This window comes from Haliaeetus albicilla, chromosome 7 (genome assembly GCF_947461875.1).
Source record: "Haliaeetus albicilla chromosome 7, bHalAlb1.1, whole genome shotgun sequence".
In the NCBI taxonomy this organism is placed as follows: domain Eukaryota; kingdom Metazoa; phylum Chordata; class Aves; order Accipitriformes; family Accipitridae; genus Haliaeetus; species Haliaeetus albicilla.
The window spans coordinates 24,598,482-24,615,290 of NC_091489.1; the positions used below are offsets into that span (position 1 = coordinate 24,598,482).

The window sequence follows — 16,809 nt, forward strand, 5'->3', positions numbered from 1 at the left end:
AATTAGTTACACTGGATTGCAACAGAAGAAAGTTACTGCCATGTGGAAAAGACCAGGCCACTAGTTACGTCTGCTGGGGCTCACATGTGGTCAGAGAAAGTCTATTCTGCCTTGCTTTCTCCTGCCTGTACTACCTCTTACCAGCTTCCCTGCAGGGAATCTATCTTCTCCCTGGTATAACACCTTCCTGGTGGAGACAGGGATTTAACCGGTTCCCGGTCGCTGACGTTTCCCACGGACACTCTCAAGGACTCTCCCCCGGGAGAGAAGTGCCTCCCCAGATTCAAAGTGCAGCACATGCCACTGTGTGAGGACAGAAATAGCTTTGCACTAAAAAAGCACCGTACTTAGTTATTGCCTGAGACACTACCGGTACTTCTGACATATAATCATGTGAGAAAAAAAATAAGTTATTTTCAAAATGTTAATTATCTCAAGCAAGCTTGAACGCAATTTCAGAACAGGCAGGTGGAAGTATGTACTTTACTGCCTTGAGTTGCTGCACTGATGCATCCAAAAAACACAACACTGAAACACTGTTACCTTCTTTACAGCAGGGCTGGCAATACCCAGCTCCACTGACCATTATTCCACCATTCACGTTTCACTACTATAGTCTCCTACAATATTAGCTGCCCAACTTTATTTACAGGTTAATTTCTTCATCATCAAATTTATTTATTTATTTATTTCCATTCAAGTACAATTTGCAAGCTGGAAATAATAACCAAAACTCTGTCCATGCAGTATGTAACAGCTCACTTTCCAAACACAAACACTAGAAAACTCATTACGACGTACTTCATAAACTTCTGTCACTGCAGTAGGAAGTAACTGTAAATTATTACAGCTTTTCCAATTTAATGAGTACGTTTAAATCTTGGAGTGATGGTGTTACTGCCTGCACTCAGCACAGAGATTAAAAAAAAAAAAGAAAAAGAAAGAGTATTTCACATTTACATTCACACCATGCAGAGTAACTGGTAAGCACTGATGTTTTTCAGATGAGCATACATTACTTAGCCTGCCACATGAAGACATTCTGTAATTTGTAAACTATTTTAAACTCTATTGGAATTCAAGTTTTCTGTTTTATTTAAACATCTTGAAAGAACTAATATACAATGCTAAAATTTTTGTTCTTGGTCTCCGGTGCATCATACTGAACAATTTTTAATTCTCCCTACCCCCTGCATAATTTGAAATTCTAGCATTTTCCACAACCACTCACTAGTTATCTGTCACACAGCATGCTCAAAGCAGCACTCAGTAAGTATTAACTATTTTATGACTAGTTTTGCTGAAGAGTTTTAACAAAATCTGTGTGAGAATGTATTTCCACAGCCTTCTCCAACTACGAGTGACAAAAACGTAACAATTAACACTGCCCAAAATCACAGGAAAAGAACATGTTCAGCATTTTACCAACATGGAAACAGATGAAGACATAAGGGACCATGGCATGGCTGAGAACAGAGGCTTGGTATCTGACTGGGCTCCCTTGTTTTGACTAGACTGGGAAGTGACCACCCCCTCGTGCACCCTATCTCAGTAAAGTCTGGCCTGCATGAAACTGCCCATAGAACTTCGTAACAAAAAGAAATAATGCAATTTCCTATTTCTGATTTAGTTGTTGTTCTGTATCATAAGAAAAGTTAAATTTAAGCAATTATAAGAAAATATTGAGAAAAGTTATTTGTAAATGTTTCAAGCATTTTACACTACTTACAATAGTTGTTTACCAGCTTTTACTCATAGAGGAACTTACATTCACAAAAATGAAGCATTTCTTAAAAAGAATAGTTGCTCAGATATACTTGCCTGAAAATCTGAGGAGGATGGATATTAATACAGCACACAAGAAAAGAGATTTCTTAAAAAGTGCCTATGTAAAGATAAGCATGAAACTTCATCATGCAAGCAGTAAAGACAAGCAAATGCCGTATCACTTGCATAACTAAAAATAAGGACTTCAAGTAGGTAACTCCCCAAAACTTCTGTATTAGAAAGCAGCATTTCAACATTTTCATATACGTTTAACTTAAAACACACTCATACAATACAGTTTACCAAATCAGAATGTTCAAAGACAATTTTTCCCAACATTTGTATGAATAGAAAAAACTAAATGTGAGAATGTAAGCAATACATTCTCTGCAATGAATAGTTCAGCTATTGCTTATTATTTATTATAAAAACCCCAGGCACTCTAATCTATTACCAAGCTGTACAAATAGAATCTTTGGATTTGTGCATCTTGCTACTACAGTGTTTTCACTGAATTTTTCAATTGCATTTCAATGTAAATACATGGCAATAGTTTGGTATCTTCAGTGGAACAAATCTATTATAATCTTTGAAAGACACGTGCAAGCTTACAAGAAGTAACTGCTATGTAAGGCCATTTTCTTTAGGTTCAAGACACAGTATTAAAATACTCTGTTAGCAGGACAGTTCAGGTAAATCATCCACATTAACCCTATTCTGAGAATTCTGCAAAGAGCATAACATATCTTCCACGATCACATTTGCAGTTTCAAGGGATTAGTCACCCTTTTAACCATCAGTATTTAGAAACAGCCCTGAAAAATGAGTTGTTACAATTATCTTGAAAGCTTAAAAATCCTTGCTTTTCTAACAGCTCAAATTGTTTTGGTATCTATATAAAGGCCTAGTCTTTCACAGAGTCTTGATGCTCCCTGGTCCAGTGATCTCCTCAGGCTAATTCTGCATTGTTAGAAAACGTTCTTCCTTCAGTCAGTGTTAGAATGGCTCCATTTTAATTTCATCCAGTAACCCCTGGCTTTTGTATTAAAAATAACAAAAACAAAAAAACACCAGAATGAGCTGCCTGGCCAATTCTCTCTGTATCTTTCATCACTCTGGGTACATTACTATCACACCTCTGACTGCATCTTCCCAAATGCCTGGACCAAAGAAAGAATCTCTGTCCAAAAATCAAATACCTGTTTGTTTCCAAATACAAATAAAGAAACCAGGAGAGCAACCTTAAAATGAAGCTCATGCTTTCCCGAACAGGACATAGTTAAGAATCTTCTTACATGATTTCTTGAAGTTACCCTCAGCTACACCTCCCAGTCCCTTCCCTCACTTTGTACGGAAGCTTTCCCATTCCTCTAATTAATGACCCAAGCTTTGCTTTGGTTTTGTTTCTTTTGACACCGGGTAACCAGAACTCAACAAAGCACGTACCAATGATTTATATGAGATTATTATATTTTCCTGCATTGCTCCCTTTTGTATTCCTCAAACATTTCAATATTACATTTGGCTTTCACACAATGTTGCTTATTAAAATAGAAAGGAATTTTAAAAGCCTGGACTTTTTAAAAAAATACAGAACTGGTCAGGGATGTGTAGGCTGATGATAGCCTTGGCATCGGCCACTATGAGATGGTGAAGTCTGAAATCCTGAGAGAAACGAGCAAGACAAATACTGAAGCAGCAGCACTGGACTTCAGGAGAGGCAGATTTTGGCTTGTTCAGAGATCTGCTTGGCAGGATCATACAGAAGACTGCTTTAAGGAGTAAACAGGCCCACGAAATCTGGATATCTCTCCAGGGACTTCACACCAGGAGAATGATGCATGCCAGTGTGCAAGAAGTTAAATGAATGTGGATAACAGCCAACATCAATGAACTAGGGACTCCTGATTTAGTTCAAATGGAAAAGGAGGTAAGCAGGTGGTGAAACAAGGGAAACGCTATATAGAGAAGGTATGTAGTGATACTGCTGTAGTGTACAATGATGGAATTAGGAAACCCAAAGCTCAGCTGGAGAAGAAACTAGCAGAGGCAACAAGAAAGGCTTCTATATGTGTACAGGCAGCATAAAGCAAATTACCAAATTAGAGGGAGTGGCTGATAAACTGAAGGGCAGGCTTGCTATTCGGAAAGACCTCAACACGCTGAAGAAATGGGCTAACAAGATCTCGTGAAGGTCTACAAAAGCACACGCAAGGCCCTGCACCTGGGATAGAAGAGCTGTGTGCCCCAGTACAGCCCCGGGGCTGACTACGTGAAAGCAGCTCTGCAGAAGACAACCTACGAGTGGAACGGGAGTCAGCAATGTGCCCTGGCAGCAAAGGCTGACCCGAGCATCCAGGGCTGCTTTAGCAAGAGGGTCGAGGGAATTGATTATACCCCTCTATTTAATACTGATGAGACCATATGCGAACTACTGTGTCCAGTACAAGAAAGACACTGACATACCGGGGCAAGTCCAGCGGATGTCCACCAAAACAAGTAAGGTCTGTAGCAGATGACATGCAAGGAGAAGCTGAGCAAACTTGTTTGCTCGATCTTACGACCAGAAGGAGAGATTTCACTGCTGCCTTCCAGTAGTTAATGGGAGGATATAGAGGGGTTGGAGCCAGGTTCTTCTCAGAGGTGCAGAGTAAAAGGACAAGAGGCAACAGGCACAAACTGCAAAAGGCGAAATTCCAACAAAGTATCCTTAAAAGGAAAAAAATCACTATGAGGGTGGTCAAATGCTGGAATAGGTTGCCCAGAGAGACTGTGGTATCTGCAACCCTGGAGATAACCAAACCTGTACCGGACAAGGCCCTGGGCAACCTGACCTAAGCTGGCCTGAGGTCTGGGGTGCTCAGAGGTGGTGCCCTGAGGTCCTTTCCAAAGAAAATTATGCTGTGATTCTATTCTATGATTCTGCGATTTAAAAAAAAAAAAAATTAAAAATTAAAAAAAAAACAAACAACCACACATGCTTTCAAAACGTACGTCCTGAATTTCAAACATTTTTTGACTCTTCACTTCAACAACAGAAATTGTATCAAGCACTAAGGGATATTAAAAAACCACACGTTTTCTTCTGAGATTCCTTTTAAAAAATAAACTATGAGAAAACCTCATCAATGTTACTCTAAATGGAATGATAGGAAAATATTTACTATAATCAACAGGAAATAGGTACAAGAAAGTTTAATATCGAAACTGTATTTTTAGCTAACGCAGCAGAGGACACCTTCTGATGGCACAGTAAAAAGGATCAGATAAATTAAAACAATACATAAAATACTTTGAAAACAAAATAAAATTATAACAATTTACTTCGGTAAATACAACCAGTGTGAAAAATGTAATTAACAGTACTATTCCAGTATCATTCAAATTTCTCAACTATGCCAAGCTCAGAAGCACTCGCTTTATTCATTTTTCTAGGCACCCACATGACAAAAGCACAGCAAAAATATTTTTAGAAATAAAAAGATCTAAGACCATGAGATCGTGAGAGTCAATGACAGTATAAAGATTCTTAGTGATACAGTAATACAATGCTCTAAGTGGACTGAATTTTCACACTGAACTTTTGGGATTTCTTTTGGATTTTGTGCACTTGATTACTTCTGTCTATAGCAGTGCTAATTTATGTGCTCCTACGGGGATGACAGCTGTCTGTGCCAGCATCAGAAACTGAATCAAGAAACTCCAGAGCTAAAAGCTAACAGGCTACAATCTCTTAACTCAGAGCTGCAGATTCATGTTTTATTCATAAAAGCAGATACCTACGCACCAGCTTGTGAAATGCATTATTTTGGCATTTAACATTTTTATTTCACTTAATAAAAAAATTACATATCTTACCTTTAGATCACTTCCTGGCAAAGTACCTATGCCATCCTTCCAATCCATAGCACTAAATACATCAAACTCTTGACCATTTCCACTAGAGGCAGATTCATTCATGATGCATGTACTAAAAAAACAATAAAATAAAAATTAAAAAAAAAAAAAAAGATTTTATCTGAAAACACTGTAAGTGGTTTAATGCTTATATCACCAGACATTTCTTTAAATGCACTTCATAGATTAGTATCAAATGCTTCCCTCAGCACACTGGCAATGAGGACAACTAATGACAATGCTGATAATACACACTAATGTAATAAAAGTACGGTGAAATCTTTTTAAAACCTTAAAAAATAACACCTGTTTCATACACTAGGAAGCTATTAATGAAGCTGTATTGGAGAGAAATGAAAAATTTCAAACTGCAAATAAATGGACATGGGGAAAACATACCTTAAGTACACCTAAGAAAAACATTTGTTCTGGGGAAGGCAAGACATGAGTGCATGCCTATAATAAATACATTAAGCACTGATTAATGGAACTACTTCTCCTTAATACTGGATAACATGCTGATGTGAATGCTTCAGCAAGTTCAAATTAAAATTTCAAAATTAATTTGAAACTGTCCTTCATTTTCACTGTCTGACTCAGGACACCCAAATACTCCTTGACTGTTTCCATACAGTTTCACTACATTCTAATTTGCATTTGTGAAATTTATTCACATGCAGAGAAGCACATATACACCAGAGAAAAATACTGCTTTGCAGGACTTTATTTTACTGGATCCCTCTCTTTCAGAACAGTGAAAGGAGAGGAGAGAATATTTATCTTCAGAAATAGTGGATTTGGACATCCTCCTCTGCGGTAAGAGTTTATCCCTAATAATTTCCAGAAGCAACAGAAGTATATAACACTTGTCACTGACCCCTGGCTTTGGCACACCCCTTGTCACTGCCACAAAGACACCGTCAGTTGCACTGAACTGCAAATGTTCCTCGCAGCCAGTTGTGACTACCACCACCTTCTTCCCTTCCACTTCTTACAAACCCAGCAATCTTTAAATCTCTGGCCTGGCACCTAATTTATTATTTGTTCAATGTGAAATCTGACACATTCATTTTCTTTCTGAAAAACTTCTGCACTATGCCCAGCAGCTGAAATAATATGCAGCAAAATTAGCTCTGTCTTTGGTTAGTGAACTATTAGCAAAAGATCACCCCTTTTCAAATTTACACTTTCTGAAGTTTTTAACAACCACTTTGTAAGCCTCATACTCCGTCTGCAGACTGCAAACTTTTGCTGCAAGTATTAGTATTTGAAATTCAAATAGGTAGAAAGCTTCCAAAGTGCTTGACCTTGTTTTCTAAAATCTGATTTCAAACTTAGATCCCACTCCCAAAATCTGCAAATATCTATTAATACTGTCTGGAAATCTGGAATTTCCACAAAAAAAGACTAAGTGGTATTTGTTCACTTGCAGATAACAGGAAAAGATGCAAACCAAGCAGAAGTAAACTCAGGTCACCTAGAAGCTTTTTCTGAAAGTTTGAGGAGAAAAATGCTTAGCTAGTTAACTCAGTTGTGTGAAAAACAATCAAATTTACATTTTTTTCATCAGAAAAATTGTGCCAATCACTGTAACACCACCACTACAGATACTACTCCGGTTTTGGGCCTGCAATGCGGACTCCCTTTGTATTTCTCCTTGGTTTCCTCCTCATTTCTAGGAGAATTCTTTAAAACCCTGAGCAACACCTTACTCCACAAGTACTTTTTTTACACTACAGCCACTACACAAAATCAACAGGATAACAGGAGCTGGACCTCAGTCAGTAACCACTACTTAGGGTGAAAGCTTCTGCATTCCCCTTCATTTTATATGATAGGTAGGGTTCACAGAAGGCTCTTTGAGAAAACTTCACATACTTCACATAACAAGTTTGAGGTAAGAAGAACCGCATGACTCAATGTGTCTTCTCCGTCTCTAATTTCAGTAATCCTCTATGAGAAAGTACTGAAAACCATACCGCCAATGCACAAAAAAAATCATTTAAAAACCGTCAATAAATCTAAACAAATTCAGTGCAAACTGAGAAACTCCCCAAAGCCATAGACCTTATCTTTTAAAATCACTCCCAGGCAAAATCCACCACCCTACCTCAGGGCAGCTCCTGCAATACAACTTGGATGATCCCTGTTTGACCCGAGAGCATGGTGCAACCACCAAGCATCCAGCCGTCCACACGGCAGCAGACCAACTCAGGCAGGCTTCCACCAAACTAAACTGCAGCACGATGGCAGAGGTGCAGGCATTCTCTCAAGAACACAAAACCCAAGCTGCTGAGGAGTAGCTGAAAAATTGGATCTATCCAGAAACCCGTGAAATTTTAAGGACATGAAACATGCTGGTTTAAGCACATTGGTGTAAGGAGCTCTCTGTGATTAGCCTGGCTAAGCAAACACAAAGCTGTGTTCTGTATTAACTGAAGTTTCTAAGTAATCTTAAATTACCACCCTATTTAGAGGACACTTCACTCAACCCTCCTGTGGTTTATTTATTACAGAAAACATGTTCCAACAGTTTCTGCAGAAGGCATGACAGAAGACGGGAAGAGACTTGGGAGGCTGTGGGGAAACACCTCCTCGCAGTGGCCGCTGTCCCAGGGAGTGAGGAGCAGCAGACAGCTACTCCATCAGATGCTGGTGTCTCCCAATAGTGCCACTATAGACACACTTTGTAACAGAAACAGTTGGAAAAAAAATCACATGAGAAAAAAAAAATCTTAGAGCCTAACCTACTTAGGCAGGACGTAAACTGTGAAAGTAAAAAAACCAACAAAACAAACAAAAAACTTTGGTAACAGAAATGTTCGGGGCATACTTCTCTCAAGAAAACATACAGATTTTAACTTAATTACACCTAACAAAGTTTCCTCATGTAACAATCAGCAGTAACGATATATTCTATTGGTTGATAAGGTATTCGTTATTGTTTTCCTTTTAAAATTAACTCAACATCAAAGGCACAATCTGTACTTTTGCATTCTGCAGCCTTCAGAAGTGTTCTTGGTGGGGATGAAAAGGTCACAGGGCAACGCAGATAGAAATGAATTTACCAAAAGGAATTACATTTAACAAAATATCTGTTTCCAGCTTTGCTGAGTTTGAACAGTTGAAAGATAGGGCTATATCCCTCTACTAATGATAATAAGGAGGGAGATAGAGACCAATTAAATTGTTACAGCAATGAGGTACTAAAAAAGGATGAAATCATTGCAATATATACATCTAAAGCACGGAACAAAGAAAACTACAGAATGTCTTGTCTACTCATTTTCGTTTTTAAAGCTCTGATGTAGTTCTCTGAACTAGTATAACTCCTTCCATAATGATTTCATCTGCTATCATTTCTGTTGCCACACTTCCAGAAAAGTAGTAAAAATACTAGATGAATAAGGGGCAAAGTAACTACAGTACTGTCCCGATGCCTGTCACTGAATGCCATCTGATGCGAAGGAAAGGACATAATAGTAAGAACTTGAAACAGCCATCTTCAAAAGCATCTCCAAAATCCACTATTAGGAATGTAACTGTATCTCAGCCTTCACAGCCATAAGCTATAACATTTATAGAGTATGATGCATGTTAATACTTCAACATTAACTTTGTTTTAGACATAGGTAATAAATTCATTAAAATAAGCAAGCATATACAGTAAGATTAGACACATCCTTTAGAAAAACCTTGATTTTCACCAACTGGTTCAACAATAAATGAGTAACTCACAGAGGAGATACTTAATGAGAATAACAGCACTAAAAATGAGATAGTTTCATCCAGTGAAAGACTCTCTGAAGATGTAAAGCAAGAAACAGGAGAGAATATGCCAATTAAACTTACAAGTAGTTTTTTAAATAATTATAAGGTTATGTACTGGATATGTCAAAAAGTAGTAACAGGATTCTTTCTTTTAGTCAGTGCTTTAAAAAAAACTACCTGACACCTACCTGAATTTTGTAAATCTAAGATGCCACCTGTTTAATGTCCGTCTGATTTCCAACCAGTGGGGCCAACTGAATACCGGGTCACTGGGCAGCAGACAGAAGAGATTTCAGCAGTAAAGCCACTAGTCAGCACTGCCAGATTGGCGTTACCTGCCTGCAATAGTGTCTTTTCTTTTTATGCATCCCTGTCTATTTTTATTTTTACTTTTGAGGATTTCTGTAGCCACCGTGACAGCCTAGCAGATTTGCCCCATGCTGGTCCTCTGCCCAGCCGACAGCTTCCGCGAGGAGGCAAAACTGGGCATGAGGAACCAGAGGAGGTCTCAGCAAGTGGCACCAAGGGTGAGGTCCAAGGGACAAACAGAGGTCCCAAGGGAGGCGATGTCCTTATGGAGCCAAGCCACAGTCCCTCTTCCCCACAGGGCTGCGTGACACCAGTGCCGATGGATATTCAGGAACAAAGGCGACAGGTGAGTTTTTTGTCCTAATATCACAGATGGTTATTTTGGGCATCTCCAAGGAGGAGGCTGCTTGGTGTAGCACCCGTGGGCTCAAGGGACACATTTTCCATACACAATACATCAGGAAAATGAAGTGGATCAGAAGGGGACAACTCAGTGTACCAGAGCTGTAAATCCACTAACTTCTAGACACCACGGGACAAGTGGATACTCAGCTTCAGCTTTATTTAACGTGTAAGAATGTGAATACTACCAGGGCTGACTTGTTACACCACCGAAGCTGAATTACCCCTTGCAATGTAAGCTCCCTCTATTTCAGACAGACTTTGTGTTAAGCTAGCTTCACAATGACAGCAAAAGCAAAGCCAACGGACTTTAAACCCACCAGGGTGAGCCCTGCTTTTCTCCTCACAATCCTCTCTTTTAGCTGGGTGCACGCCACACTTGTCTCTTTCTCACCCTTCATCTTTTTGCACCTGACTCTTCACTTACAGAAAAACAACCACAACAGGAACAGGGCAGGAAATGGTAAAATGCTTTGAGGCTATCCACCACATTTTATTATGTGCTTTGCTTTGTACCTGTTTAATGGCTCAATTATTTTAATGTTTCATTAAAAGAAGTATCTGCAGATTACACATTTCCTTCAAAATCTCATTTTTTTGTTGTTTAGGAACTACTTTACTAGTTCTGCCATGTTTCTATTCTGTGTGTTGAAGAGCTGTTTGAGTAAATTTCACTATTTTGCCTGTTGCTCATGAAGTTTATTACAAGTAAGTTATTTTAAAGATATATAGCTTATATATGTATTCACAAAGCAACCACAGCTTAAAATTCTTTGCCATTCTTAACACTTGTAACAGAAAGCAGACCAGATTTCCTCTTATTTTATCTGTTGCTACTCTTCTGCCTGCTAGATTCTCCAGGAGTACTGCGTATGTTTGTTCCTGCTCCCCAATACTCCTGCTTCAAACCTTTTTCCTCACAGAAAGAATCTGGCCACAGATGCATTACACCAAGCCTGAGTCTGCACCAGTGCTGAAGGAGGTTCATACTGTCCTCACCTGAGTCTGGTCTCTGTCAGGAAGCTAACACACGTGTTTCCGTACCACTGCTAGAAACTGGGTAACACAGCCTTCATCTACTACCTCATTTTCAAATATCTACAGAACACTGTAATAACAATAGTTACCCAATACCAAAGCTATCCCATCACTTAATGAAACATACCACTGATAAGTTTTATCTTGTTTATAAAGAACCTGCACCTCACACCAAAAATTACTTCCTCTGCAGCGCTTTCATGACTCCTTTATTTCTGTTATTGTCTGTGCAGTCCTGAGTGGAAGTTTAACCTACTCAGATAGTAAGACTTGAGTACAACAGCTCTGAAATCCTACATCTTGTCTTAATTCCTTGAAGCAGGCACAGAAAGTTACAGAAAACTTCTGCCTTTGTTTATGTGTGCCTCCTTGAGAAGAACTGTGACGCACCAAATCTTCACACTGAGTATCACCTGACCTATTTCAGATTGTTATTTCTCACCCCAAGTTAATTCGATATACCTCTGAACACTCCTTTTGTCTGACGCATGCCCTCCTCTTCTGCTGGTTCTTAGCAGCTTCCACGAGCTCTGCTGTCCTTGAACAATTAATTGACCTTTTTCTAGCTCCTAAATACACTCAGCAGGTTACTGCATTTATAGACTTTCCCTTCTCTTCAATTCATAAAGAGCTCCTATCTTCCTCCCATTGTGGTGAGCGGTCCTACTACTGGAGCACTAACAAGCTACGACCACACACATGCTATACTTTTTTCAGTAAGCCCCACGCCAGGTAATCACTGGTTCCTCACCCCCATCACTCACAATCCACCACCCTACTTACCAGCAGTATTAAAAAACCCAAAGAGTAAATGGAATAGCCCACAAAAAGTCATCCATCTCTCTTCACAGAATAGGTGATGCCCAATAAAACTGAACAAATCGGAAGAAAAGGACTCATCACACAATCATTTTCTTATTAGAACTTCTAAAAGCAACGCTCTAGAAAAATTCATTAAACTGAAGGTGAAACATAAACCACAACAACGAACAAAACCAGAGTTCACTGCAATTGCCCAACTGACAATAAAAAACATCCAAGAAGATGATTGCTTCGGCCACCTTCATTAGAGCACCAGTTCACGAGAAGACCAACTGGACCACAGTCAAAGCTGCTGGAGTCACACCAGGAAAAAAGGAGTACCCGGCACCACCCAGATTTAAGAGGAGTGCTTTACTGCCTTCAGCCGCTAGTTTCAGGCAGTTTCTCTCTCACAGATGTTCATCATATAAACTTCTGGGAATGGGATAACTTCCTCGGTAAAAAGCACTGGTTTCCTGAACGGCTTTTAAATTTGCATTACGAAAACTGTGCTACAATTCTGAACATAGACTATTTCCTAGAAGAACACACCCTGAAGTTCTTGTATTACCAGTTTTATTTACGTCCACCACCTGATTTTTAGCACCCATGACTGAGCATCCATCCACGAGCAGAAACAAACAGCAAAAACGGTGAGTCCGACGCCACTCAAGGGAAATTAAAAAGAAAACAGAACAAACCTGAAAATATAACTCCCGCTACCTTCCACCGTAAAGCTTACACACGCCATGCTGTTAAGCACAGGTAATTAAAAGAAACGGAAGAGGCTGGGACCCTCACCACCCGGGGAGGCTGGCTGCTGCCTCTCCAGGGGCCTCCCTCCCAAGACGCCTTACTCACTGGGGCTTCCTTCAGACCGCGCTCTCCGGCGGGACAAGTGACAGGGCCACGGGGCGCGCCCCCCGCCGCTCCCCCGGCAGGCCCTGGGCCCGCGGCGCGGCGGCCCGGGAGCCGGCGGGCCGCCGCCGCGGCCGCCCCGGAGCCGGCCGGCCCTCCCTCCCGCCCTCCTTCCCGCCCGGCGCGGCGCGGAGGAGCGGCAGCCGGAACGCGGCGGCGAGGCCCGGCGGGCGCGGCCGCCGCTCCCCGGCGCCGGCAGCCGGCGGCCTACCACCAGAGGTCCCTCCTTGGCCAGTTTTGCGGCGTGTTTTTTGCTGCACTTGAAACTTTCTGGAGAAAACCCGGGCTCAGGTCCGCGTCTTCCCCAGCCTCGGGCAGAACCAGCGAGACAAAAGCGCCCGCCCGTCCCGGCCGGCTCCTCGGGGGAAGCGCTCGGGGAAAGCGGTTCTCAAGTTGTTCCCTTTCTCCCCTCAATTTGCCTTTTTTTTTTTTTTTCCCCCCTATCCCCCCCCCCCGCCCCGGGCAATTAAATCGAGCGGGGAAAGAGTGCCCCCCCTGCCCCGGCGCGGGGGCGAGCGCGGTGCGGGCGGGGGTGGGAGAGGAACTGGGTGTTAAGTGTTCCTGAGGAAGTTGCACAACGAGAGAGGGACTCTGCTTGTTTACCGGGTCCTCTGCTATTTTTTTTTTTCTCCTCCCACCCCCCTCCACCCGCCGAGACCGAGATCCGGGAAAAGGAGGCTGTCTCCGAGTGGAAAGAAAAAAAAAAATTAAAAAAAAAAAAATGTTACCTTCTCCTCCCTCCTCCCCTCCCCCAGCGCGGAGGAGAAGGAGGAGGAGGGGGGCGAGCTCTTTTTTTTTTTTTTTTTTAACGGGAGTGCGGGGTTTTGCTCCCGCAGCCGATCTCCGGGCATCCCTTGGCGGTGAAGTCACCCCTTCCCGCGGGAGGGGCCGGCGCACGCCGCCTCCCCGGAGGGCTCGGGCTCGCCCCCGCCCGGCCCCGCCGCCGCCGGCGCCCGGCCCCGCGCTCCAACTTTTTCTCTCACGCTCTCGTGTGCGCCCGCTCCGACGGGGAAAGGGGGGAAAAACATGTGGGTGGGAGCGGGCACCGCTGCGGCCCCGACGCGGCGCCCCCCCGCCCCCCCCCCCGGGCGCTGCCGCCCCGCCGGCCTCTCCCCAGCCCCGGCCGGGGGCGGGCGGCCGCTCCGTGGGAGCGCCTTCCCGTCGCCCGCCGCTACTCACCCACTCACCCCCCCCCCAAAAAAATCGCTTTCCCCGTCCCCCCACCGAAAAAACACCGCCTCACACACACGTTGGCGAGAACAAGTGTGCCTATATCCTGTTGTTATATGCACCGGCTGCGGAGACGGGGAGAGACGGGCGTGTGCGCGGGGGCCGCTCCCCCACCCCGGCCGCACTTCAGGCGAGAGCGCGCAACTTAACAGAAAAGCCGTGTCCTATTCCCTCCCCCCGGCCCCCCCTCCTCAGCAAAATACCCACTCACGTGTATGTGCACTCACATACACCGCCGGCACCCCGGGGCCGGCCTCCGGGAGCCCCCCGAGGCCAGCCCGCGGAGCCGGCGGCGCTGACAGGCACCGGCCCCCGCCGCCGCACGCAGCCCGGAGCGGGCAGGGGCCGTTCCCCCGCCGCCTCACATGTCTGCCGCAGCGAGCGCGGCGCACGCACCGCACAGAGGCAGGAACTGAGCACTCGAGCAAAAGACTTTTTTTTTTTTTTCGCCTCTTTAAAAAAAAAAAAATTGCTAGGAGCTTTTTTTTTTTTTTTGGTATGTGTATGTGTGTGCAAACTTTCCCCAAAATGGCGGAAATTGGGAGATGATTATATTTTAAAGATCTCTCGCACACAATCACACAAAGTGCAGGAGCGACGGAAAATACAAACTCTCTCCGCTGCGCGCTGAAGAGGCCTTCGCACACGGGGACCCACGGCACATTCAACCGGTATATCCCGGCAGCCGCCACCTCTCGCCGCTTCCGACCAAAAAACCCGGGGCTTTTTCACACCCCTCTCCGCTGCGCATTGCCCCCTCGCAGCCCGCACTTCTCCCCGTCCTTCAGCCTGTGTGAACAAAGAGCCGGGGCTGGGGAGGGGGGGCTCGGGTGGCAGCGAGCCCCCTCCCTTCCTCCGCTCCGCTCCGCTCCCTCCCCGCCCGGCGCTCACACACGCACACCCGTGCACCACCACCACCCCCCCCCCCCCCCTCGCTGCACCCGCATCACATTGTTCCCAACGGCGCGGCGGTGCCCCGTAAGTGTCATTAAATGGAGCCAACTGACAAGCTCATTGGTGGGGCAAGTCTGCAAAATGTCTCTCCCCTTCCCTTCCCCCTCCCTTCGGAACCCCCTCCCCCCCAAAAGGCCCCCCCAAACACGTTTCCACAGCTCCCTCCCCCGTCTATGTATATATATATGTACATACACATACGTGCGTGCGTGCCTGTGTATGTATATAAATATATAGCGCATATATAGATACATGTACTCCCTTCATGTGTTTGGGAAGAGAAAAAGAAATACCAGGCACCTCTCTCTTTCTTTTGTTCCTCTTTCACACTCGTACACTTATGATTTAGTGAGATCCCCGGTGCCCCAGCCGCTCCCCAGCCACTTGCGAGTCACTTGCCCACTTTCCCCGGCATTAACTTCCATCCTTCCTGCTCGAGGTGGTGGGGGAGAAGCCCCCCTCCCCTTCCCCAGATACGTTTCGTAAGGGAGGGAGAGGAGGTGCGCCTCTCCCTTTATCTCTCGCGCTCTCCCTAACTTTCATCCTCACCTAGGGGGGAAAATTAAAACCCATCACCAGCCTTTGCCATCGCAGCTCCCTAAACGGCTTGCGGATCAGATCGGAACCCGCCGCTCCTTACCCCCCCAAATTCTCTCTCTTTCTCCGTCTCTCGAGTAGTCCTGACAAATATGGTCCAGGGCTGCGGGCACAAGTGAGCATGCGCCCGCCGAGCCAGGGCTGGGGAAAGGGGAAACTGCCGCCGCCGCCGCCGCCGCCGCCGCCGCTCTTCCTCCCTCGCCCGCGCCGCCGCTGCGCCCCAGCCGCCGGCAACCGGCAACCGGCAGCCGGCGGCAGTCGTCGCCCTCGCCGAAAACACAGCCACCAGCGACGGCCGCGGCCGAGGCGCATCGTCCCCCCTCGCGTACTGCCGACGCCGGAGGAATAATAAAGGAGACTCGTGCGGCAGCCGCGCCGCTATTCCGGGCGCTTTCAAAAATCATGCCGTGCACTTTTCGGGGGGGCGGCGGTCTGCCCCTCCGGCGGTCCCGCCAGGTGCTGGGGAGGCCGGGCGGTGGGCGCCGGCAGGCCGGGGGGAGCTCGCCTGTGGCTCTTGGCCCCCATCCTCTGCGTAAACGCGACCTGAGGCGGAGCGCGGAGAGTTAGGCACCGGCGATGAAAGTGCGGGTCCTGCGGGGGGGGGGGCGACAGCCGCGCAGCTGCCGGTGGGGGGGTCACCGGCGGGGGGAAGGGTCCGAGGCCGGGCAGCGCCGAGCCGCGCTCCTCCCGCCTACCAGAAATACCGGGGTTCCTTCAGCACGGAAACGGTCCTTGCAATGGGCCTCCTCTCATTTAAAACCCAGCCAGCTCACAAATTAAAAGTAGTTTCAAGCGTGCCACCTGCCCCAGTTCTCTCCGCCGTTGCCCCGTGTTGCCAAAGAAAAATACTGTCCTCGGCATTTATTTTCCGTCACTTGCTGTTGTTCGGAAAACGGTGAAAACTGAAGGCCCCGGTTATTTTATGGGATTGGCCAGGCTGGGCTTCCTCCACCTACGAGGAGGTCTGTTGTGCAAAAGAACCTTAAGCAAAATAGACCTACGCGAGGCCTAACTAGGCTGAGGAAGAGGGAGGCTGGAGGATTGCAATCGGTTGCATATATGATACTTTAAAAAAAATTTGTGTTTATATGTATCTATATAGTTTCAGGCAAAGTATAAAACAAG

The 16,809-nt window shown here is 45.0% G+C and overlaps 1 protein-coding gene across 8 annotated transcripts in view; it reads right to left on the reverse strand.

The window, feature by feature from the left end:
* The window catches only part of L3MBTL3 (L3MBTL histone methyl-lysine binding protein 3), an 86,654-nt gene extending 70,755 nt beyond the window's left edge, over positions 1 to 15,899 (reverse strand). The window contains exons 1-2 of one of the 8 annotated variants that reach the window (XM_069787374.1): positions 15,728 to 15,899; positions 5,626 to 5,737 (exon numbers count right to left, since the gene is read on the reverse strand). In XM_069787374.1, the coding sequence (XP_069643475.1) occupies positions 5,626 to 5,737; positions 15,728 to 15,807 (192 nt within the window). In that variant the 5' untranslated portion in view covers positions 15,808 to 15,899. Of the gene's footprint in view, positions 1 to 5,625; positions 5,738 to 12,686; positions 12,970 to 13,631; positions 13,778 to 14,152; positions 14,173 to 14,344; positions 14,480 to 15,387; positions 15,413 to 15,636; positions 15,660 to 15,727 lie in introns of those variants that run through there. The other 7 variants (XM_069787373.1, XM_069787379.1, XM_069787380.1 and 4 more) reach the window with 7 other exon arrangements.
* Positions 15,900 to 16,809: the final 910 nt, after the last annotated feature.